Source organism: Pipra filicauda, unplaced genomic scaffold, assembly GCF_003945595.2.
Source record: "Pipra filicauda isolate LSUMZ 115617 unplaced genomic scaffold, ASM394559v2 scaffold438_size560415_pilon, whole genome shotgun sequence".
NCBI lineage: Eukaryota > Metazoa > Chordata > Aves > Passeriformes > Pipridae > Pipra > Pipra filicauda.
Window position 1 is genome coordinate 439539 of NW_024104574.1, and position 24663 is coordinate 464201.

Consider the following 24663-nt stretch of genomic DNA (forward strand, 5'->3'; position numbering starts at 1 on the left):
TTATATCAAAATAGTAAATATTGAGTTATATTTAATAGGATCTGAACCCTTTTACAGTTTTCATCAATAGATCTCAGCACACATTTAAAAGGAAAATTAATAGTATTTTGTCCCTAAGTTAGCAAAAGAAATGCCTAAATGAGCATTTGACTATATGTTGTATTTCTTAACAGTGGGCCTGATTAGAAGTGACTAAAGTAGAAAGAGCATTTTTTAGGCAGATCTTGACAACTCTATTGGTGCTATCAGCACTGTAACGCCTCCTTTAGCCACCCACAGGTCTTTATCACATTTGTAATGGTTCCCATTCTGTGGCTTAGCAAGTCCAGGCTTGTGCTGTCCTAGAGAGCAGAGAAGGAGCAGGGTTTGGTTAACCTGACTGATTTTGGTTTAGCTAGCTTAGGTAGTGCTGAGCTGGCTGGTTGAATGCGTGGCAGCTCTGTGTAGGAAGGCAGTGGCACACAGCTTGAGGGGCTGCAGCCTTTTCCGTGGATAGACTAATGACCACTAGAAACATCTGGAAGATCTAGTCCTTGCTAAATTACAGCTCTCAGGGATTCATTCTCAGCTGTCCAAGATAATGAGTTGCCACTGTATGAACAAAAGTAAGGACCATGTCTATAGCAAAGTTGTCATCTTGTGGCTTAAGTGTTAATATGCCTTTATGTGCTCAGTAGTTGTGTTAAGACAAGCTATAAAGTCATATCAGCAACAAATTTTATATGTACAAAAGGAATTTTGTAGTCCTTAAGAAAAATATTATCCCTATTGAACTGCTTTATAAACTAATGTTTGGCTGCTGGGCCATGGAAAAATCTCTGGAACTGGTTGCAACTTCCCTGGACTATACCAGAGTATCAACAAAAATTAATTGTACCATCCTAATTTTTTTTTTTCTCTCGTGAGTTGCACTGATGTTCAGCTTCCAAAAAGGAGTGGGGCTCCCTTGGAGACAAAGAGGAACCTGTGGCATTTCAGGGCATCCAAAGTTATTTGTAAAAATTAATGAATTTCTAGGCAATCTGTCATAGGGAATAGAGCTCAGAAAGGTTAGCATGGTCCTATGGGCAGACTGTTCCCCCAAGGGATGTTTTCCTGTGGGAGTAGCTGTGTTGTGTGCAGTAACTGAGGTTTAGCAGCAGGACGATGTAGGCAGTCATGTCTTCTACTCACTAGATTACCCATGTTCCTGCTTTCCTAGGGGTGCAGGATTCCTTGACTGGTGCATATGTGTGCACTGCCAGAACAGAGATCTTTCCACTTGGGCATTTAAACCATATGACCATTTGGGCCCAGACATCTGCAGGACTGCGATTTCCCCATTCTTCCCAGTCATTGCATATGGGACTCGCTGCACCCATTTACAGTACTTTTGGACTGGAATTTATTCATCTTGTGAGAGCCTGAAGTGCAGAAGCAAGGACAAAGATGTGCAAACTCACCCCGCACTGTGTTAAGCAAAGACTTGACTAAGGGTTGTGCTGCCAGTGTGCAGGGTTATCTGTGGAGAGTGAGAGAAACTGCTCGTATCTGCACAGCTACAGCATCAAACATTTGAATACAGCAACAACCACCAGAGCATGTGCTGAAGTGAAGGGCAGAAAGCTTCACAGTTTTGCTCTTCTTTGATCACATAATGGAGAAACTCAGCTCAATTGCTTTTCAAGCAGATAAATGCCCTGCTTCCTCCACATTTCACTTGTTTGCTCATGATAACTTTATTTCCCCAAAGCTCTAACAGCCAGTAGAGTAAGACTGTTATAAATCTGAACTGCCTATACCTAAAGAAAATACGGTTTCATCAGTGGGTGTTTTTGTGAAATCCCATGGGACTGTTCTCAATAGTCCTATATAGCAAATCCACAACTGCCTGTTGTAACCATTCACCCTGATTTCCAGTAATTACCCTTGTAATTTTGCATTCATTGAAATCTTGTTTGCAACTGACTAACTTTGCATGTTATGAGGTGTTTTCTCCAGAACTTTACCCTCACACAACCTCATTTCCTGTAGAGCCGACCATTGCTATTGAGTGACCTGCTACCTACTCTCTCATTAATAGTCTTTTTTTTTCAGTGCTATTGACATTTTGTCTTCTTAGAGCTCTTCCAAAAACACCTGCTGCAGGTGCCTAACTAGGTGCTGTGACTATTGCTTTCCACTAGTAGTAAAGCAAACTGAGGTCTGGCAGGCTGAACCACATATTATCCTCTTGACCCAGGATGTGTAGGAGATATACCACCACCTGTCATAGGCATGTCCTGTTCCCTCCTTTCACCCCACGCCCCACTTGCAAAACCTGTAAATTATGTCTTTAGTTCCTATTAGTTATTCCTTTACCTAAGTGATTGATATACAACACAGATATCTAGCTAGCTGCCATGGCAATCTATGGTGATTATAATACGTGCATGTAGTATATTTCAACCCAAAGAAAAAGTTCTGAAAAGCTATTGTGCATCATAAATGTGGGAAACCCTATAGAATTGTTCAACATATAAGAAAACAAATGGCAGGCTCCTCCTTCTTGACTTACTGTTGCTTTTCTGGTGGTCTCACCCTAGAAAAGCTGGATACCAACAACAGCTACATCAATTCCAGTCCCCCTTGGTCTGTTACACCTAGAGCAAGTCCCAGTCCTTCAGATGGAACTACAGATGTGTGGGGAATTACAGAACCCTGATGAAGGACTCCACAGAGAATCTGTTGAACTTGTTTTCTAGTCTGTCTTTGTCTTCTTTTAGCTTCAGACCAATAGGTCTCCTTACACTTCCTTTTCCTGAGAATCCAAAGAGAAATTCTTCTTTTGGATAAACTGAGTAGAGTGAGTTTCTGATATCACTTACCAGGTATTGTCCAAACAGTAAGATGTTTCTAATTCTTGGTCATGCAGATACTTAACTTGGACACAACACCCTTTTCCTATTCTGAGATATAGTCTATATAAGCTGATGTCTCCAAGCCCTTACTGTGTTCATTCCTGATTCCAAGAAACACGCTTATTCTCTAAGGCACAGCGTCACGCCATCACCCATCACCAACACCTCATGCTTGGTGTCAATCCTAGACAGCCCTTCAGAGTATGTGTATTTGTGGTCCATTCCTCCCTAAGAATTTCTGGATGTGGAAGAGACTAGAGAGAAAACTATCTGAGGCAGAAAACAGTAATAAAAGAGTAATCTGAAAAAAAAAGAAAAATATAAAATAGAGTTAGAAAGCTCATTTCAATGAACTCCGCTTCATTAATACTGATGCCTATGTCCTGTATTTTTGTTGCTGGACCATGAACCTTGCCAATATGGAAAGAAATATATTCCTATCATAACTGTCTGAAAGCAAAAATTGCTGAAGCCAGGTAGATGTCTAGTAAGGCTGAAAAAAAAAAAAAAACCAAAGTGATTGTGTAGTTAATCTTGTTGGTTTAGTTGTGTTCCATGGTGATTTTAATTACACTGTAATTTGAGCTAAGTCAAAGGATGGTAAGAATAGTGGCTGGGTAGAGGTTAGTGGAATGTGAATGGAAAGAAGTGATCTGGGGAGCAGATCTGATGGGCAGGAGTATTGCTCTGCTCCCAGAGAGGGGGCGAGGCTGTTCTTGGCATGAGTATGACAGGGAGGGAGCAATGCCAAGAGGTAGGCAGGGCTGGCAGGAAGGGATGACAGCCTCTAAGTAGGAAGAGTGATACTGCACTGATCATGAAAATGGGGTGAGAAACACTGCACTGTTGCTGATCAAGAGGGAGGAGGTCAAAAGCAGGGCTCAAAAAAGTAAGAAAGGGTATCACAAGAGCAGAACTGCAGAGCTGAATGCCAGCACTGAGTATCCACCCTCCATGGCAGTCACTTCATATCTATGGGGCTGAACCCTGAATTCACTTGAGTTTTGTCCTACCTGACAGCAGTCTCTGGCCCTCATGGTTAGAGGAGTATCCAGCTGGTAGCTTAGTTTTCAGATCCATCAGTAATGGCTGCATTTGATCATCAACTATGGCACTGATGGACTCTAAGTTACTACTGTTTGACTAAGAAATGCTTTGTGCTCTGCAACACTTAAAAGAAATGTTGTTTAGGTGGATTGGCATGGAGTAGAAATAGTTTTTGGCCAAAGTATTCCTGTGAATGTTAACGCTCTGCTTGAAATACACCTAGCCCTGCTACCTTGAACTATAAGACACATCAACAATCATTGTTAAGTCCATTCTGCAGCCTTCTTACAGTAATGAGGCACCACTGAGGGTCAGTATTAAGAACACACATTGTGCGCATAGATAAAAATATTTTATTTTCGTGGAGAAAAAGAGACAGATCTCAGAAAACAAAGGCTGTATTTTGTGCTTCTGTAGTATGTACTGTATATGTGGCACATAGGTCTTAAGGGAAGTGGTAGTTTGTGCTGACATATATTTTGATACCTCATGTATCTTAAAAGACAAAAGCAGTCACAGGGATGACAAATGGCCCTAGCATGGCAGAGCTGGCTGCATCCCTTTAGTTAGAGAGCAGTCTGTGGGCAGAGGTCTTGTGGACTCCTTTGAAAGGCAAGAACGTCCCTATAGCAAACTTGTACTATCTAATGGGATCAAGGCCACAGATTTCCCCTTTGATTTTCAAGAGCTCTTGTCATACCAAAGAAAAACCAGCACTAAATGTGTGCCACCTTTGCCTGTGCACTTTGGGGAGTTCTTATCACAGTAGAGACCACATTTCTGCTTTCAAATTTTGGAAGGACACTGAATCTTTTGCACTTTCTTACAGTGCCCTGGAACATTGGCTCTAAAGCAGAAAAGTAATGACAGATTGCAAAACAGATCCTATGAAGCTTGCTTTGTGAAGAAGTTGATACAACTTTAGTTTTCCTTTTTACTTCCCCACCCCACAAAAGCAGGTCTAAGAGTAGCTACCTGGAAGCCTTATTGCATTTTCCTGTAGTTACAGCACCAACTTTGTAGATTTAATAGCAAAATTCATATTCTATTTCCTTCTGTTATATACTTGCACAGATTAGATTTCAATATACCTTTTTTACAAGGGTAAAGGTAATGATTTCTAAGCCACATAAATTCAGAAGGGTGTCATTTTAGTAAAAATTACTTGAATTCTATGTATTATTTCCATAATTTCTTTCCCCACTCCTGTATATCAGTATCTTTTCTGTGTAGATTCTGTGGCATGTATGCAGTCTTGCTTTTCCTATAACTATTTCTTGACAACAGGATCAATCCTGCTCCTGCCAGGTGCTGAAACTGCTGAACTCGCTTTGCTGAATAAAAGCTGTGGGTGCGACACCCGCAGCTCTTGGCTCCCCTCTGTGGAATGCTACATTTGTATTAACATGTATCTTTCTTTGTGATTTTTTTTTTTTTAACTGAAAATGGTGCCCTTTAAAACCTCTTCCTGAAGAGAGAGAGAGTGAGGTTGAGAAAGAAAAAAAAATACACTCCCCTTGGAATTTAACCTTAATTTGAACCAAGATCAGTGAAAGAAAAGAACTTTCGTGCATTGTTCACCAGCTCCACCCAGCCAGCCCCTTATCTAACCTGAGTCTCTATTGCCTATAGCTTTGTAACTTTTGCAGTAGTGCACTCCACATGCTCTTACATGCTTTGAAACCAACCTGGAGACGTTGTGACATTATAATACCAAGAAATACCTAGTAATTCCATCCTGCACATCCTTAGACTGCACAGTGCAGTAGCAGGGACTTTCCTTACACAGGTTTATGAAGGGCCTAGTGTGTATGGCAAATAAACATCTGTGGCTATTTCTGACCCCTGACAAAGGTGACTAGCTTCTGAAACCCCTGCATCAGCCTCTCCCTACACCCCAAACCAGGGGATATTTCAGCATAAGTAACTCTTCATTTTAACCTGACTCCTTGGACTTCTATTTCCTGTTAGAGGGAAGCAGCCAACCCTTGATTTGCATGACGTCAGCTCAGGGTCAAAATTCAACCTTAAACACACATAAAAAAGCAAGCTTCCTTGTTTGCTGTTCAGAGGCAGACTTCCATTGTATGTCTCCTGTTGTGTGCACTGGAAGAGAACAGCCAGTAGATTGCTTTCCTATTACTTTTTATGCCCTAGAAAGGAAGACAGCTGCTCCAGGTGTGGTTCACCTATATGCTGTCCCCTAGCCCCTATCAGCCATCTGCTCCCTGCAGTCATCTCCCTTTTCCATCATCCCTCAGTTTCTCCTGACTTGTAACCACGTGGTCCACCTTCCCCCACTTACTGTCTGCTTTATATCCTTTCTTTCCGTGTCTTCAATCTTTCTTTCAAGCCCTCATTGCTTGTTATTCCCATCCCTACTTCTCTCATGCTCTACAGGCCATCTCCCTGGTTCTCCAGGGTGTTGTGTGAGCCTGACTTCCTCATACCCACAGCCCTTTTTGCTATATGCAGTCTCCATCTGCTTACAGATGTGGCAGACACCTGGCAGATGTGGTGCCACCCCTGCTAGCAAAATAAGTGTCCATCATCTGGGGAGCAAACTCTTAAAACTGAAGGCAAGAATCAAGCATTCACAACTGCTTGAAATAAAGACCAAATATTGTGCGGCTCAGAAGGAAAGAGAAGGTATGATTAAATGCACCAGTGGCTTGCCACGTAACCTCCCTTCTTTTAACGACTGCCGATTGCTTCCCTTTAAAAAAGGTGTTTTGCAAAATGCCTTTTGTTTTTGTTCTAGATAACGTAGTAATAAAACCCTTCAAGGAAATACTGCATATGGCACTGTTATTGCAATCCTCTAGTGTTTGAAGGACCCTTTGGAAAGAGTGTGCACTGAGAGACAGGAGGGAGGAAGCAGGAAAAATCAAAATAAGAAATATCAAGAAGACACAGTCAACCATGAATCATTTCTTTCGGCTGAACCCAAAGCAAGATCAGATTTCATATCCACCCTCGACTGGGCTGGCATTTTCACACACACTGTAAACCCATTGGTATGGAGGTGGCTTGATTTCATGGTTATCACAGGGGCCATTGGCTTATTTTTAAGGCCGACTTACGTTAGGGGGGCTGGGGGAGACCTTCCATTAAAAAAAAAACCAAAACACAGATCACAGCAGCTAAAAAAAATTAGGTAACCTTCCAGGCAGGTAAGCAGTTTTAGTAGATACCCACCCGCCAGGGAACTGCAGCCCCCGTGCCTCGGCGGTGGCTGGAAGCGCAAGTGATCCCCCGGGGGAGTGGCAGCCGCTGCGCCCCGCGGGGGCGACGGCTCCGCGCCCCGGGGGCCGCCGCCCCAGCTCGCTTCGGGTCTCGGCCGGTAGTGGGAACAGGAGTAGGAGGAAATCCCCCGACGTGCGGACGCGCTCCGGCCGCTGCCCGCCCTGCGAGGACTCCCCGGGCGGGCGCTGCCTGCGGCGCTGGGCCGGAGCTGGCTCAGCGGCCGGGTCTGGCGGGGCGGGGGGCACTCAGCCCCTGCTTGTAGAAGCTGGGCGGGTGTGTGCGTGTGGCCTTCCACACAGTCACGGGCTGACAACTCTGTGCGATCCCCAACGCTGTACAGCGGGCGGGCTGGAGGGGAGCGGCCGCACCGTGCCAAGGGAGGCTCCTCGGCTCGCTCGTTCGCCTTGCCCGCAGTCCCGGCCGCAGCCTCCGCGTCCCGGGGCCGATAATCCTCGGCTCATCGGGAGCCCACACGCTCGGGGCTGTGCGTGCCTGCGGGCGCGGACCAGGAAATCCCCGCGCGCTGCTGAGGCGTTTGGATACCCCCGCCCAGCGCTCTGCAGCTACGGCACCGACCGCCCGGGACGCCGGAGCCTCCGCGGAGCCCGCCAGGGGGGACCGCCCCCCGCTTCGGGGCGGAGGCGCAGCCCCACCAGCCGCTCGGACGCCGGCGAGGTGCGGAGGGGAGGGCGCCGGGTAGCGGAGCCTGGTACCCGCCGTGATGGCAAAAGTCTTTCGTTCTCCCCAGCTTTAATTCCTCCTCTGAGCATTTCGAGGCGCCCCTGTGTTTAGTAAGCCGAGCAATAAGTTTGTACTTAAAACAGTGTTGTATTGGAAAAACTTTTTTCTTTTATTTTCTTCCCCCCTCCCCATATATCTTTAATTTTCTAAGCGTCCCACTGCCTCATACTGTCTCAGGCTGTCGCATGTGCCAAACCGCAAAGCCTATAGAGCACAGGTCCTTGCAGCTGAGGAGAGCTCCAGCCTGTGTCTTAGGTAAATTAAAGACCTCTGTGTCTTCGTGTGTCTGTATATTGACTATTTTCATAGGGGTTTGGCTGTGGTTTGCAGCTCAATATTGAAAGGCGTTATTGATACTTGCAGGGGAATATTGAGAAAAATAATTTTTCCTTTTTTTTTTAATATTTTCTCTTGATTTTTTTTTTCTTACTATGGTTACTGTCATGAGAACAGCACTGTCATACTCCAAGAACTCATCGACACGTGGAGTGTATTTGTTGCAGTCCAGAAGATCCGACTGCTAAGAATTATTCCATCCAAAATACATACATTTTGATTACTTGCTCTTAGATTGCCCTGTCACCACCGATTCACCTGATTAAGTACAGTGACCTTTCTCCTTCTGAAAATAAAAATCTGAAAACTTATTACTCCTTTCCATTAATGTCTTTTCTGACTAATGCATACCATAGCTTTTATTCTATTCTAGCATTTCTAGAATGAAGACAATATATACAATTAGAACACACTTATTACTTAGAAAACATATTAATACATATTAAAATCTTACATATTACCAGAAATTTGAAGGAATTGGCAAACCTTTAAGCCAGTACAGTAGACTGAAATATTCTAACTTCTCAGATGAATATGTATTTGCCAAGAAGTTGAAAAGTACTCTTCAAATAACCCTGTTATCAGATAATATGTGGAAAACACTGTATCATTCCTTTATTTTTAGTGAAAGAAACATATTTTCATAAGATCAAGAGGAGTCTGGAAACACATTTTTTCCAATCTTTAAAAACCCAAACTGCTGCTTAAAAATACTGAATGTCCCTTGAAGTTCCATCCTGTAAAATTCTGTGTGCCTCTTAGAGGCACTTAGAATGGCTGGCATTTAATTATGTCTTACTTATTACATTCCAGTAACCCATAGATTATAACATGCTCTGTAACAGAGCAAAACAACAGTCCCTATTAACAGGTTGATAACCAAAGATCGGAAGTACCTCTGAAGGCCTCTTGCTTCTGCCACTGTGTTTCCAGACTTCATTTGACTTGAGCACGGCAGAAGCCCACGCAGTTGTCTCCTCATGGGCCTGCATTAAGCAGTTGACCTCTCAGTGCAGCGCCCCCCCCCCTTGGGATGCTTTGAGCCCAGTTGCCTCTGTGTTTGTGCTTGTATGTATATGTGTGTTTGTGTGTGAGACTTTGTCCCAGTGGGGAAGAAACTCATCAGTAGGTTGATCTCTCCCAGATACTAGAAGCAACAGAAGGAAATCCACTAATCTATGCTGCTGATAATGGAAGAGAAGAAACAATCTGCAGCCCAGAGTCCACCCAGCTATCCTTCAACATCCTTAGACACCTCTTTCCCTTGCTTATTGGCATTAGGAGAGTGATGTCAGAAGGCTTTATTCTTAAAGATTGTATCAAGGAAAGAAGAAGCATTTGAAGGTTGCATTCACTCAGCAGGGCATTGCTATGTATCTCTTGATTGTCTCACCTGTCCATCCTGTATCTTGAGTGAGTTTGACCTAGTGGCTTGCATTCATATGGGCACATGAAAGATTTTTGCATGAACTTGTATGTCCTTCATTTGTATTTATTGAATTTTTGAGGAAATAATGGTCTGAGCAAGTCATTCCCACCTTTCCTGTTGTCAAAGGTCACTAACAGCCTAGAAAGGCAAAGGGATAAGCAGGGACACTGAGCATAAAGGAGCCAAGCTAAGGTTGCCCACAGCTCTCTCCATGATACCCCACACCTGAGAGGGGTGGTGGGAGCCCACAGGATGCACACACCCCCGGCTCTATTTCACCTATCGCTGATGATGTCCAGTTTTGTGACAGGCAGAAGCAGCTGGGTTGAAGCTCAGAATCCATTTGTTGCTGGGTTCATTTTCAAAGATGAAAATGTTCTGTGTGTACACAGATTGTTGCCTCTGCTGAAACACCCAAGGAAACTCAGGTGTGTGTCCTCCAGCCATCCACCACCCCACGTGAGGGGTGAGGGTTGGGCCACCACGATGCTCTGCCAGTGCCCAGCCACTGGAAAAGAAAGAGGGTCTTTGTCCTAGACCTTTCTGGCTTCTACAATTTCTGCCTGAATTTGGGATATGCTGATGACTGGGGGGGGGGGAGGGGGGGGAGGAATCAGCTGTTGTTCTAAATGAAAGTGATACTTTAAAGTCCAATAACCTTTGTACCAGTCTCTCTGGAAATACAGAACGCTAAAAATTAGATCTAGAGAGCTGCCTTCGACCTCTGCCTGCTAAATCTGGATTAAAAAAAATGGAATTCTGTTTAATTTGGTGAATCTCTTGTGTTTATTTTTACTTAGCACTGCATAGCATTACATACAACTTTTGGCTGTGGAAGGGATGAAGGGCAGGAAACCCTGGATAGATTTAAACCAGAAAGAAATGCAGGGTAACTAATGTCTGACTGGTTCAGTGAGATGGAGATGGTGCTGTGTCCTCCTTTTTACTAGAAAGATATCTGGCATGAAAGCAGGATCTTTGTTGCCTAGGAATTAAGTTGTTGCTGCCGCTTATTCCTTACCTGAACTCCTAATCCTCTGTTTGTGCTATGACACAAAACAAATCATTTCTCATAGACCAAAGGACTGCCTTGTTACAATTAAAGTCTATTGTGTAAAAGTATAAACGGCACATTGATCGTTAAGGTAAGCTAACTTGTAAAGAGTAATTCTTGGACATGAACTATGTGGTCATTTAATGTACACTTTGGAGAAATCATTATGCATAGGGAGGTAAATTACAAACAGTAAAATGCTTAGTTAGCCAGTTAACATGTATGCTTGGTCTAAATAGACCCCAGCAGAAACATTATGAGGTCTGGGTCTTCTGCAGAAGACACAAGTATTTTGATACTGCTTTCCCTGGGAACACCTTATTCTAGATTTCTTAAAATTTCTTAAGCATAGAAGAAGCCCCCTCCCCTCAAATAAAAATAAACCCCTACGGCGCTTTACAAAGTGGGAAATATCCAGAAATCCTTGAACCTTGGACTCTGCTGAGGTCCATGTAATCTCAGTCGCACTCATTAGGAAAAGAAAAAAGAAAACTGCCCCCTGCCCAGGGAGTGTTTAAAAGGATGAGTGTGGATCCACTGAAATGAGTCCTGTCAAGGTCAACTTTGTCTTGTAAGAGGAAAGGTGACAGGGTCAGCGTTATTGCACATGATGAAACCCCCACGGAGACTGGACGAGGTCATCTCTCTCCTCCTGTCTTCCCCTTCGGCCAATGTGTCCCTTGCTGGGGCAAACCTCCCAAGGAAGGTGATGAGATTTCTTGCTGCCAGAGAGAAACCCTCGGCTGGACAGTTTAGAGTTCCAGGCTCCCCTTTTAGGGTGAGGTGGGAGAACTCCTGTTTCCCAGAGTACAATTTGATTTTTGGGAAGCGGAATGTTCTCCCGACCCCCCAGGGCAGGCAGGAAGTTCCAGGGTGACGGATGCACATTGTTGGGCCCCTTCCGTATGATTGCCAACGCCTAGAGGGCATTGCCTCGGAAAAGCATCTCTGGGGATCCTGATGCCTCCCACTTCTGCACCTGCGCAAGCTCTTAAGGGGCACCTGCAGTGGGCGCTGGGAAATTTGGAAACACAAGCGGGTTCTGTGGTGGGATAGTTGTCTACGTGCTGGTGTGCAGAGACCCGTCAGACACGGAGGTTTGCACCTCTAGCCCATCTCGCCACCGCTCCTCGTGCCCGCCGACACGCGTGTAATGCACCCGTGCAGGACCCCATAGCCGCCCTATAAAGGCAATGCCTTTAGCCTCTCATCGCAGTATTTTGCTTGGCTTTGAAAATTAACCTGTTTGTATAACACCAATAGAAAACATTTATACTGGAAGCCAAACAGGCAAATATTTTAATCTCTCATATTAACACAGCGGTTTTCCAATCGGTTGATTTTTGTGCTCTATTATTTATTTATTTGTGTATGTGTTATTCATTCATTCGCTCCATTCGTTCATTCATTCACTCATTCATTCTCTCCGTCATTCATTCATTCCTCCGTCTCTTGCCCTCCACCGCCGAGCCCGCAGTAACCCGGGCTGTGCCCACCGCCCCCTCAGGAGGTAGCCCTCGATTTGTCGCCTGCCCAGTGTCAGGGTGTGATGGTGCTGAGAGCCACCACACTGATCCCTAATAGGACAGACTTCTGGGTGTCCCTGCGGTCCCTGGAGGGGGGGAGGGGGCGCCGAGTGAGAGGACTGTTTGCCTGCTTGGCTGCTCTGTGCTTGGGGCTGCTCCCGCCGCCGCTGGGTCTCCGCAAGTCAGCGCGAGCAGTGAGGGACCACGAGCACTGCGCTGCACCCAGGCAAAGTCCAAGATAGCGGCACCCGCCTGCGCCCCAGCTGACACGGGGGGGACGTCGGGGTGCGCCGTGGCAGGTAGCGGAGCGGGGTCGTCCGGGGAGGAAAACGGAAAGAACCTCCAAGCGCGCCCGTGCCGACTCGATGGGCGGAGTGGGAATGCGCAGTCAGACCACCAACATGCCTGGAGCCGTACAATCCGCCACTTAATACACTTCTGCAATTTAAACTTCTGGGGACCCCCTCTTTCCAAGCCGATTTTCGATATAGGTGTTTTCTCATTACACTCCCCCCCCTTTCCTTTGAAATGCCCCCCTCCCACCCTCCCGTTCCCTTTCTTCTGAGCCTCTCTCTCTAATTCTAGATGAGTATTACTTTGCTCTTTTCGTTGGCCAAGCACAATTGTGTTATTGGAGATAATGAATTCAATCCCCATCAAAGAGTATTAGGAGCGCCTCGGCCCTGTAGTGCCTTTTTTCAAACAGGGAATGAAAGGCAGAGAGAAAATTCTCTGGGTAGCCTCTGCGCTGGCAGCTTTTGAAGTGAAAGGAGGCGGGCATTGTTGTTCACATTTTTGTCCATACGGCTGAAGAAAGACCGGCGGCTTTTGATGAGAAGATGAGAACCGCCTCGTAAATTGAGCAACAAGTTAGATGGAGAAGCCTTCCCGCTGCCTACTGCCTGTGGATAACATATGTCCTGCATTAATAGAGGCTCAAGGGAACAATTGCCCGGGGGGGGGGGGGGGGGGGGAGGTGGCGGTAGGGAGAGCTCTGCTCGGCACTGGACAGTGGCCCTGTTTTTTCCCCCGTCCTCTTGACAGCGATGCTCATACGGGAGTGTTTTTAATGGAGACCCAAGGACATGCTCCCTGGCTCTTGGTTTGCTCTTGTGTCCACGGGACCAAGCGACGGGCACCGGCCCAGGGCTCTCCCGAGGGGGGACAGGAGGACCCTGGTGGGCGAGTGGCAATGTGAGGGGTCACCTCCTCTCGCCGTTTCGTTCTGCCAGGGCTCCTGTTGGCCAGGGCATGATGTTAGGTCTGCTGCTGTGTGTTTGGAGGAGAGGGCATCCCCTCTTTCTAAACAGGAGTCTTTCTCTATTATTAGGTTGAGGGAGTTCCCGACTAAATGTGGGGTCGGGACTTCTATAGCGGTTTTTTTTTCGTTTGCTTGGTTTTTGTTCCCTTTCTATTTCATATAAGTTAATGACATACCTGAAGTTTTAAAGTACTTCCTTAGATAAAGCAACCAGGCAAGGAAAAACAAGAAGAGGAAAAACGTCTGTTGTTCACATCAGATAACCTTTCTAGAACGAGAAAACTTCTTGCATACATTTGAATAAGTTCAGACATGCTCTTATTCCAATCTCCTGCCCCGGAGTTCAAAGATTCCCCGCCCCCCGGGCTTTATTATGCTAAAGAGGTCATTACTGAGAGTCACTATGGAGAGATCCCAGTTTGCAGAATGAGGCCCACCTCCTAGTTACCAGCATGTTTACATTTTCTGTCTGTCATAAGCGGAGGAAATGTGTGTTAGCAACCCGCCGAGCAGGCTGGGGGAATAGAAGGAATAAAGGGGGAAACACATTTCGGCTACTGCGCAGTAGTTGGCAAATGTAGATGATTCATTAGGGAGCGCTTAGGGGTATCGGGTACAAAGGGGGTGTTTGCTGTAGACGTGGTTGCTGCGAGAGGGCCAGATCCCTCTCGCGGGGCGGGCGGCCCTGCGCCTCGGTGCCCGGGCTGGCTCGGAGCGAGGTGAGAATCCGCTGCGGGCTGGCAGGGCCCCGGGAGCGCGCCTGCACCTCCGTGCCCTGATAGCCTGACGGGGGATGGAATCACGTAGGTCCCACTCTCAGAGGCGTGTGACAGCTCCCGGACCTCCCCCGAAACGAGTGCCAGCCCCGTGGGCACAAGGCACTACGCCTAACTGCTCGTGGCCAAGGGGCGACCAGTCCGTGAAGGGGATGACCTCGCTCCAGATGATGGCGGTGGCTTTTCTCCCGGACGACGGCGGACTTGGCACTCTTTCACTGCCAAGCGGTGTGTGAATGGACCTATTTCGGAAGCAGAAATGCGGCCACCTGGGGACCACCGCCCTCCGCCCCCCTCCTCCCCCCCTCGCTATTCCCTCCGGGGACCCAGTGAAGGCAAAGGACGGGGGTCCTAAACCCAGAGCTGGGTTGGACCACAGGAGAGTAACGCCGTCCGCTGGAGGAGGCGCGGGCTACCGGGGCCGGGCTGGACACCCAGACGGGCAGGGAGGGCAGCGGCAGCCGCACCCCGCGCCAGCGGGGGCCCGGGCCCGCCCGCTTTCGTGTCGCCTCCGCGCCGCTTCAGAGTTTCTCCCGCTGCAGGGGGACCTCCGGGGCGCGGGCAGGCCAACGGGGACACGGCAGCGCTCAAGTTCAGAGCATGTTCCGCCTGCTGTTTGGAATAATAGTGATAGTAATAGTAGTAGTAGTAGTAGCAGTAGTAATAATAATAATAATAATAATAATAATAATAATCTGCCTGGCGGTAGTTCACCCTTGGGAATAACGAACAGGTGTATGAACATTTCATGAGAAAAATTAGATTACCAGCAGTACAACAGTAATACCAAAACAAGGACGAACTTCCCCTATAGTAAACCGGCTGGGCAAAACCCACTCAAGCAATGCTCCCGCAGCAGAGGCGTCATTCCGGGAAATGATCCTTTCGATTAATTCAAGTAAATGTAGGAGTTTTGGGATGGGGGAAAGAGAGGAGATTGCAATTTTTTCCCCTCGTAGAGGCAAATGGATTCTGCAATGAGCCTACATATGCTTTAAAGCCTAATTACTTGAGACAAAGGTGAGCGCCGGCAGTTTGATCTGTTCAAAGTTCAAAGATCTGAAATCTCAATGAGTTTCTGTTTGAGGTGAAGGGGAGAAACAAACACCATGGTACGGCTTGGGCCAGAAATTTGTGCGGTTTGCAAGTGAAATGTGAGGTTATTTACACTAATCTATCCTTAACTGCTACTTTGTCACCATGGGCAGAATAATTATTAGAAAATAACCAGAGAGAACAAAGGCAGGTTTTCTTCTTATCGCCTCCCGTTTTCCACTCTTCTCTTCCCCTAGTTATTTTCTCTGGCTAAAAAAGACCTTTCGACACTGCAAATCACAGAAAATGTGCAAACTAATTTTTTTTAATTATTACTCTGTCTTTGCTAGTAGCTCAGAAGACTGGGTTCGCAATAAGAGAAAAAAAAAAGAGCCATTTTGTAGTACCGCCCTTGACATGTAAATAATCAAACTAATTGCATTTTGATTTTAGTTATTAACCATTCTCCTACATTTCCTGAAACACTATTGCAGCGTGGGAGTTTTGCAAGGACTTACGTGTACATTCCGTACTCCGGTCACTCTGTGAACTATTGTGGTGTGATTTTCGCCTGGTCATTGTGTATTATGTATATTTTCACTTGTGTCCCCTGGAAACAAATACATATTAATTACATCTATGTTAATATACACAATACATGCATCTATAAACCTCCCGAGAGAAGTTTATATCTCGTTTTTATATGAGGATAATTTGCTTCTTCGCGAACTAAATGTACCACGAAAATGCACACGAAAATTATTTATTTATTTATTTATGAAGTCTCTGTTTTAAAAATATTCTTTTCAGAGTGATTAAAGACATATGTTCATACATAGATGCCTAGATTCCGTTTTATCATAACAGAAAAGAAACGATACAAGGTGTATCGTTATCGCAGTCAAGCGTTTTATCTACAATATCGCTATAAAATTAAAATCGAGTCAATTGCTCTTCTAATGGCTAGTTGACGTTACAGCAAGGGAATTAATTTATTTCGGTTTTATGCTGATGGACCAATTTCAATACCTACTCAACATATTTCAAAACAATTTTTGAAGCTATGCCAATGTCTGAAGAGTTTTCTCGCGCCGTTTTTTTACGATTTACTTATATTTTATCGGCACTTATAAGCTTCAAATGAAAAATTGTCCTGCAATTTTTTCCTCATCTTTCAGTCCTGAAAATTTCAAATTAATTCTGTCCAAATAATGTACATCCTCCGACTATTTGCCGATGTAGACGATGTAGATGTGCAGTGCTGTTCATTCGCACTCAGGAAACAACCCAGGGATTATTTGTGATTTTATTTCTCCCCCTTGACTTGGACGGCTGAAGTTGCTTTTATTCCATCGACCCTTCCCTTCTGCGAAGGGGAGGTGCTGCTCGCAGGTGTTCCGACGCGGTGCCACAGGCGAGGGCCCCGTCCTGCCCCTCTTGCCGGAGGACACAGGACTGCCGGACCCCGCGGCAGAGGAGGCTCCGCTGCGCCAGGGAACCCATCGCGTCCCCTCGGTCCTGGTTGCCGGGGCCGCCCCTGCCCAGCCCCGCGGACTCGCGGCCGTACCCGCCTTGTAGCCTCGAGTGCCCCTGCCCGGCCGGCGCGCCCAACATCCCCCCCTCACCCCGGACCGGGAGTCTCCTCACTGCCCAAACTCCATGTAAACCTTTACAGGGATCTCCCGCCGCCCTGATTTATTCCCCGCTTGTATTTAACGACGCTAAATGAGCCGTTTTCTCTCTCTCGCATGTGTCCGGTCGGAGATAATTGCCGAATAGGAAAAGGCGAAGTTCCCCTATAAATTGTGGTGGCGGTCGGAGCCTGGAACCTGCAGCCTGGCGGGCCCCTGCTTTGCCTCTGTCCCGGACGCGGGGCAGAGATACCACCTCCGACACGGGCAGAAGCCCCGCACCCATCAGCTTCTTCCCTCCTGGGACGGGGCGAGCGGTCCGGATGAAGGGAGATGCTCGTAAGCTCTTCTACACATTGCGGGGCGGGGAGATGCACTCTCTTCCTCTGTAGCCCACTTTTAGTTTATTTTTGCGCTGTGGCTGGGGGTTTCTTGAGCACATGATTAAAGCGGCAGCAGGGCAGCTAGGAGCAGGACGGAAAACAGGGGACTCTTCTCCCCACTGCTGATTTCCAGGTCTTAAACTGATCGCAGAAAACTGCGTGCTTTGCGCCGGGGAGCCGTGTTTTTAACATGAGCCCTGTCTTGTCAGTGGCTCATTGCCCACCGCAGACACCATTTGCCTACGAGAAGAAAGGGGAGGAATACAATCTTGATGGCAAGTGGAGAAAGGGCACACGCTGCATCCGTGACAGGCTCCTCTCCTTATCTATGAGAGGTTTGGAACTGCGTCGGTTCGCTTAAATGCTTCTATTACCAACGCCCCGAATATTTCCATTACACACGGTCTGTGCTCCTCAGCTGATATGTGAAACTTGCTACCTTATCGCTGTCGGTCGATTGATATTTTCCGTGTACAAGCCCAAGGCATTAAATCAATGTCTCCACTCTGCAAAGGCGTATTCTCTATAGACTACTCCGTGGGAGACAAGTGAAGTCCTGCTGAAAGCGGGCTTCACCCTGTCTCGATTCTCACGAAGCTCCTTTTGGCAGAAGAAGTGGGACTTCAAATAGGATCCGCCTGCCCAGACTTGGTGCCGAGCAGCCCCGAGCTGCCCCTGGCTGCGAGGAATCTGTTGGTGTTTGCCAGTTCGGAACATTCAGAGGCGAATGTGCCACACAACCTGGTCATGGGGTAGCCGACCGAACCCGGTGTCGCGGGCACAACCCCCGCCCGCTGCAGGGCCCGCATGCGGCAACCGGGTGGGACCTGCGGTAAATGCCCGCCCGACCAAGCGCACCCGCACAGTACAGCGCGGGAGCCAGCTCCGTGTTGCCGTGGGCGCCTTGCGCGCATCTCCTCTGCGGACCACCGCTGATCCGGCCACCCTTGCAAAGCCGAGAGGCTCTCACAACACTTTTTTCTCTCGTTTTTCGCTGGATAGTAGTGCTGGAGGAATGCTGTGAGATTTCTGGGCCGCTGGTTTGCCTTTCTAAATCGACACTTAAATTTGGTTGTCGCCGCTGTCCCTAAGCTGTCAGGGGGCAATTATGTGATAATTACAAGAATTACAGTTATTTTATCTGGTGAACGGGGCTCGGCACAGCAAAATCAGTTCACGTTTAAACTCCCCTCCCCGACAAAGCCTCTTGCTGGGGATCAGAGCTCGGCAGCGCGGCTGCTGGTATAGTTCCGAGGGGTCGTTTCCACTGAGGACTAGAAAGCAGGAGCTGGGCCTTTCTAGCGGCCCGGGGTGACATGGAGCCACTCTAGGGATGCTCCCGGTGGGCATCGTCCGGTCGGGTGGGGAAACACAGGGTCTGGCTGCTGCCACCCCGGCCGCAAAAAACCCAGGAGGTTACATCTCCTCGAGCGGGTTTTTTCTGCTCTTCCTCAACCTACCCCAATATTGTGAATTAGGAGAAAAAAAAAAAAAATTTAAAAAAAAAGGGACACCGCTACACTCACAGCCTCACAGGCCGATGGCATCGCAGCACGTCCCCTGCCTTCCCCCTGCACAAACCTGGCCGTACAAATCCTTCCTCTTCACATCCACACTTTAGAACTACGTTTTGATTTTCTTGCACAAGGCTCCGTTCTCCGTAACCCGCCCCAGAAATTTTGAAAGAAGATAGCAGAAGTATTTAATTGATAACATTTGATTTATTTGAAGTCCTTAACTGCAAGTGATCAAAAACATACTTCACGCGTTAAATTCTCAGTTATCGTTTTAAATCAAAATATTTTTTCAATTACAATCACATTTATAAAATTAACAAAATTTCTTAAATTGACGTGTAATTCTCTTTTTTTTACTGTCATTTAAAGCAATTTCCAGCTGTAAAGAAAGAAAACAATATAAACCATGCAATAAATTAAGAACATTGAGACAGCGAACAGGAATAATAATAAAACCCGTCTGGCTATGCTAACACCGTGTAAAACTGTGGAAAGTGCAATAACACTGGATGAAACAAGCTAATGATGGCGATAATTAAACGGCCACAAAAAAGAATTATTAAACAAGTTGGAAAAAGAAGGAGAGACAGAGCTGTCCTCTTTTCCTTGCATCGGTGTAATAGTCACCGTTTCCTGGGGAAGGGGGAAAATAACCTGGTTATACATACACAGTTCTAGCTGGTACACAATGAAGACACTTAAATTAAATAAGTATGTCGTCCACATGTTGATGAGAGTTCCTGATGAACGAGAATCTTCAGTAACAGATGGGAAAGAAAAAAAAATCCAACTGGCTGTGACCTCTTGTAACTTTGTATTATATTCCAATACAGGTAACACTTGATTAAAAATAAGGGCCGCATCCTGCACTCCAAAGCTCCAGTTGGTCCCCTCGGGAGTGCAGGATCTGGCCCGCAGCATCTGGGTGTATGCGGGTTGTACTAGCCGAAGGTTTATTTTGCAAGTATCAAAAGGGTGATCCGAGAAAGTAAATAGTCCTCTTGTTGCTTAGAGATTCTCTTAGTGTTTTGCTACTTCACAGCAGTATTGTCCTTCAAAGCCTTTTTAATTAAAAAAAAAGTCTACTCGCTTCTTCATCTCCGTATTGTTAAAGTATTGCCACATACCTGTAAACTTACATGAGATTATAGAGCACATAAGGGAGAGCGACGAGGGGGCAGAAAGCACAAACAAGTAGTTTACAAGCTGAACATTTTTTTTCTTCTTTTTAATAACACCCTGCATAGGCTGGGAGTGGGGAGGTGGTGTCTCTGGGGAAAGGGGCTGGGCAGCAGGGGCCGGAGGGGGTATGTACAAGCGGGACACGGGCGGCTTTGCAAGAGGTCGTGGTGGATCATAACAACATATAATGCGTTGCGAGACAATTAAAAAGTAACAGTCCTTTGCACGCAACGTGCGGAAACACCTTGGTTTGTCTCAGGGAAAGTGGGGAGAGAAGCCAGGATGGGGAGAGGGATCTCGCCTCCAGCGGCGGCAGGGGGTGCAGAGCTAGGAGGTGTTTAGCACGGGTCTGGAATACACACCTTGGTAGTAGGAGGGCTCTAGGGCCGAGGGCTCGATGCTGCTCCGGCTTGCCATGGAGGCACTGCCCAGGGGCAGCCCGCTGGGGATGCTGGCGCCATAGGAGGAGTATTGTAGTGCCTGCTCATAAGCTTTGAAGTCCAGCTTGTGCTGCTGCTCCGAGGAGGACATTAGGTTGTTGATGGAAAAGGGGTGGTTGAAGGAATAGTGGGGATCACCCTTGAGGTGGAGCTGGGGTTCGTGTGCTAAGGAGTGAGGGGGGTGCGGGACAGAGGCCAAGGTGGGGACGGAGCTGATGGTGGAAGAGGCGGCTGAGGCCGAGGTCTTTAGCTCTGCACTTGATCCACTGTGGTCCATAGACTGGGGGCTGGTGGATGGGTTGGAGCTGGAGAGGGAGGTGGCGGTGTCCAGCTGCGCAGGTTTGTTGTGGCCTCTGTGCAGGGGGGAGTTGGAGCTTGAGCTGGAGGCCCCAGCCTGATCTTTCCTGCCCTCCTGAGGGGCTTTGCTGTTTGCCGGCTTCTCGCACTTGAAGCGCTTTTGCCGGCGGAGGTAACAACCATTTTCAAACATATTGCCGGAGTCAGGATGCAGGGTCCAGTAGGAGCCCTTGCCAGGCTTGTCAGGGGAGCGGGCCACCTTGACAAAACAGTCATTGAAAGAGAGCGAGTGGCGGATACTGTTCTGCCAGCGCTGTTGGTTCTGCCGGTAGTAGGGGAAAAGGTCCATGATCCACTGGTAGATCTCACTCAGCGTCAGCATCTTGCTGGGTGCTTGCTGGATGGCCATGGTGATGAGGGATATGTAGGAGTAGGGTGGCTTGGCATGGGGGTAGCTCCGCTTGAAGGTCTTAGCGTCCCGTGTCCTGCCAAGATTGGACTGGGTGTAGGCCATGGGGCTCATGCAGGGGTTCATGCCGCCATAGGGGCTCAGCCCATTCATGGGGGCCGGCTGTGCGGACATGGCGTTAATACCACCGGGGCTCAGTGCCGTGCCCATGGCGGTCACACTGGCCGGCATGCCATTCACCGGCCCCGCTGAGCCCGCCGGCATGCCGGCCACGGCGCCGGGACTCAGCCCAGCCCCCAGCCCCGTGTTGGCGTAGGACATGTTGAAGGAGCTGGAGGTCATGTTGCCACTCGTCGTCATGGTGTTCATGGTCATGTAGGTGTTCATGGTGTTCATGGAGCCCAGCCCCGAGTTCATGTTGCTCACGGGCACCGAGGAATAGGCCTAGGGCAGCGAGACAAAGAGAGGGAGTTAGGGGGAGAGAGGTGTGGCAGGACTCCACTGGAGCCGTATCCACCCGCCTGGCCCAGCCAGCCGAGCAAACGTCCTGCCGCGGAAACGCGGGCCGCTCCCCCGACACCGGGGAAAGCGCTTCCCCAAAGCCTCATGGAAAGGCCGCTGTCGCTTTGAAAAGGTCTAAGTCATATTGATACGTGTTTACAAATAGACACGGAGCGGGGGTGCTCGGTCCGGACGCGCTCCTTGTTTACCGGCGTGTCGCGGCTTGCGCGGGCTGCACCAGGATCAGCGAGGTACACGGACCGACGGTCTTCCCGGAACCGCTCCGCATCCTCGCGGAGACGGGCTGCGGGCTCAGTCTGCCCCGGGAGGAGGTGTTCTCCCGGAGCATTCCTGCATTTTGTTGGTTTTGCGTCCTGTCTCGCTAGCTAAATACTTAAAATCGTCAGAGTATTGAAATTGACGGGTGTACACTGTCTGCGCCAAGGAGAAAGACTGCTCGCGTTTTCTGAAAAAAATCTCACGCGTCTCTCCCTTCCTGCACTGATTTAAATTCCTAGTCTAAGAAATATACAAATGCAATCATATCTTGTCGCAAAATAATAATAGAAAATTCCACCAAAATCGATCAGCTTGTTGTTGGCGCGTTTTATCTCTGCGAAGCTTCTACCTTGTCTGCATTTTCTATCAAAACAGTATTTAAAGTTAAAAAAAAAACGAACCAACCAAACAAACATACACACAAACTTTCCCAAAGTACAAAAAGCTTAAACTTTCCCTGCTGAGATTTTCTACAATTGCACGGCGTGGAAAAACTGTATCACCCTATTACATAAAACAACTCTTAAAAAAGGTAGAACCGGAGAGCCTGAAATTGTACTGTCCAGTGCGGCATCCGATTTAACAGGAGAGAGAAAGACGCTCCCAGTTTACCTCGAACTACAGCTAATATGACTGAGAAAATGAGGTTTAGGCGACGGTTAAATGTATAAAATTAATTTCTGATCCCCACAAATTTCACGAGCTTATAAAAGCGCTTTTAATTTAGAGGATCACATTAATTATTTGAGATGGTAGAACGCGGCTAAGTTTTTCACCCTGCATCCATGCAGTGATTCCAATTAAATAGCAAGGAAGGAGAAAAGATTGAAGTTGAAAAAAATAGCAAAAGCGAAGGTCGCCTAACTTTATGTTTGTGGACAATGAGTATGGCGAGGATAAATGAGTCTGGAAACGGCTCATAATTAGGATGACCCTTATCTGCCCTTAGCCTACTTTCCTCTATTAAAGAAGATGCCAGCTGGGTGACACGTATCTGCCTGTGTCCGCGTGGCCCTATGGGCGCGTGTGCCAGCTCCGGGTGCGGGACAAGACGTGGGGATTGTGGAGCCGTGTGTCCGGGTATGCTGATGCAATGCCCGGGTGCGCACACCCAGGTGCCTGCCTCGCTGCTGCACTTCCTCAAAACAGCTCCTTCCCGGGCGGGAATCCGTGCTGCTGCTGGCCGTGCTGCCGGGCGTTGGCTTCTCCCGGGACCCCCGTTGCAGAGCCGCGGCAACACAGTGCGGATCTCGGGGCCCCGTAGGGCCGAGGCGTGCTGGGCGGAAGGCTCCAGGCACTGCCGTGGCCCTCTCCTCCGCCGCAGTTGTGGGCGCTTGGGCTGTTTCTCCTCCTTGTGCACGGCGCTGCCGAACAGGCGCGAGGGCGGAAGCGCCTCGGGGGTGCCGCGGGCCGGGCCGGGTCCGTGTGCGGGGCGGCGAGTTGGGGTGCGGGCCCCCGGGTCCGGGTGCGGGCCCCCTCCCGGTCCGGCTCCCGGCCCGACTCCCGGCAGCGCCGCCAGCCGGCCCGCCGCAGCAGCGCGCGCCGCAGGCAGCCCGTCCGCAAAGTACGGACAAACGGCTGGTTTTCCCCCTCCTTTCCTTTCCCCTGGCTTTAACAGGTGAGGGCCCGGCGGCGGCGAGAAGTGAGGCCGGCAGTCTCGCCGAGGAGCTCGGGGAAGGCGTTGCCCCCTCCCGGGACGCGCTGGCGACCGTCTCCCTTGCCCCCTGCCATCTGCCTGGAAGGAGTCGGGGGCCGGCGGCGCGGCGAGTCCTCTGCCCCAAGACAAGAGTTTACGGGGCGCTTTTGTGCGCGCCGCGAGCGGAGATTACGCCTTTTAGATGAGATCAAGGTCTGTCCCCTGCCCCCCGGCCCTCCCAGAGGGCTCGCAGCCACCCCGAGTCTCCTCCAGACGCCTCTAGGGCTCCTGGAAGCAATGTTTTCCTTAGGGAAACCTGGCCAGTTTCGGCGCCGGAGGGAGGGGGAAGCACGTTTGCGCTGGCAGGATCTGGACTGCAAACCGATTCCTCCGATTGCTGCCCCCCAGACTTCTAGCCCCCCCGTCCAGGCCCCCGTTCCCCCTGCAGAGGGGCAGCTGCGAAGCCAGACTGCGGGATTTACTCACCTCCTGAGTGTCGGCGTAGTAGCTGTTCCAGTCGCTGGTTTCATGCCCTTCCATTTTCACAGTCCCTAACATTATGGAGCCAACCTGCCCGGTGTAACCATTCAGCCCTCTTGCAAGCGAGCGACGGGCAGCAGGAAAAGAGCCCGACAGCCCGACCTAGCAGGAAGCCAGCTCTCAGGAGGGGCGGGGGGTGCTGAATTCTCCTCTATAATCAGCCAAAAAGGAGGTAGGGAGCGGTGTGGGGCGAGACAGTTGAGAAAGTGAGGAAGTGCCGGCTGGGATGTGAGTGGAGTTGAGCTGATGTGGATCTTACGTCGCAAAAGTACCCACCTCCTCCTCCTCCTCTCCCCATTTGTCCGCCGCACAAAGGCGTTCGCACCTACAAAGCCGGAGATGCACCTGCAAACAAGGCAGTCCCCCTCGCCTGCAACTCCCCCCGGGGCGGCACTTTATTTGCAAAGCGGCGTAATTGGTTTAAGCTTGTGGGGAAAGAAGGAGAGATAGAGGTGGGAGAGGGGGAGAGGAGGGAGGGAGGGCGGGACGGGACGGGGGACAGACGGACACGACCACCC

The 24663-nt window shown here is 48.7% G+C and overlaps 1 protein-coding gene across 1 annotated transcript; it reads right to left on the reverse strand.

Annotated features, from left to right (window-relative positions):
• Window positions 1-19205: 19205 nt before the first annotated feature.
• FOXA1 (forkhead box A1) lies at window positions 19206-24271 on the reverse strand. The gene is made up of 2 exons (XM_027726849.2): window positions 24092-24271; window positions 19206-21633 (listed from the first exon to the last, which is right to left on the reverse strand). The coding sequence occupies exons 1-2, from the start codon at window positions 24161-24163 to the stop codon at window positions 20371-20373; spliced, it is 1335 nt and encodes a 444-aa protein (XP_027582650.1). The 5' UTR covers window positions 24164-24271; the 3' UTR covers window positions 19206-20370.
• Window positions 24272-24663: the final 392 nt, after the last annotated feature.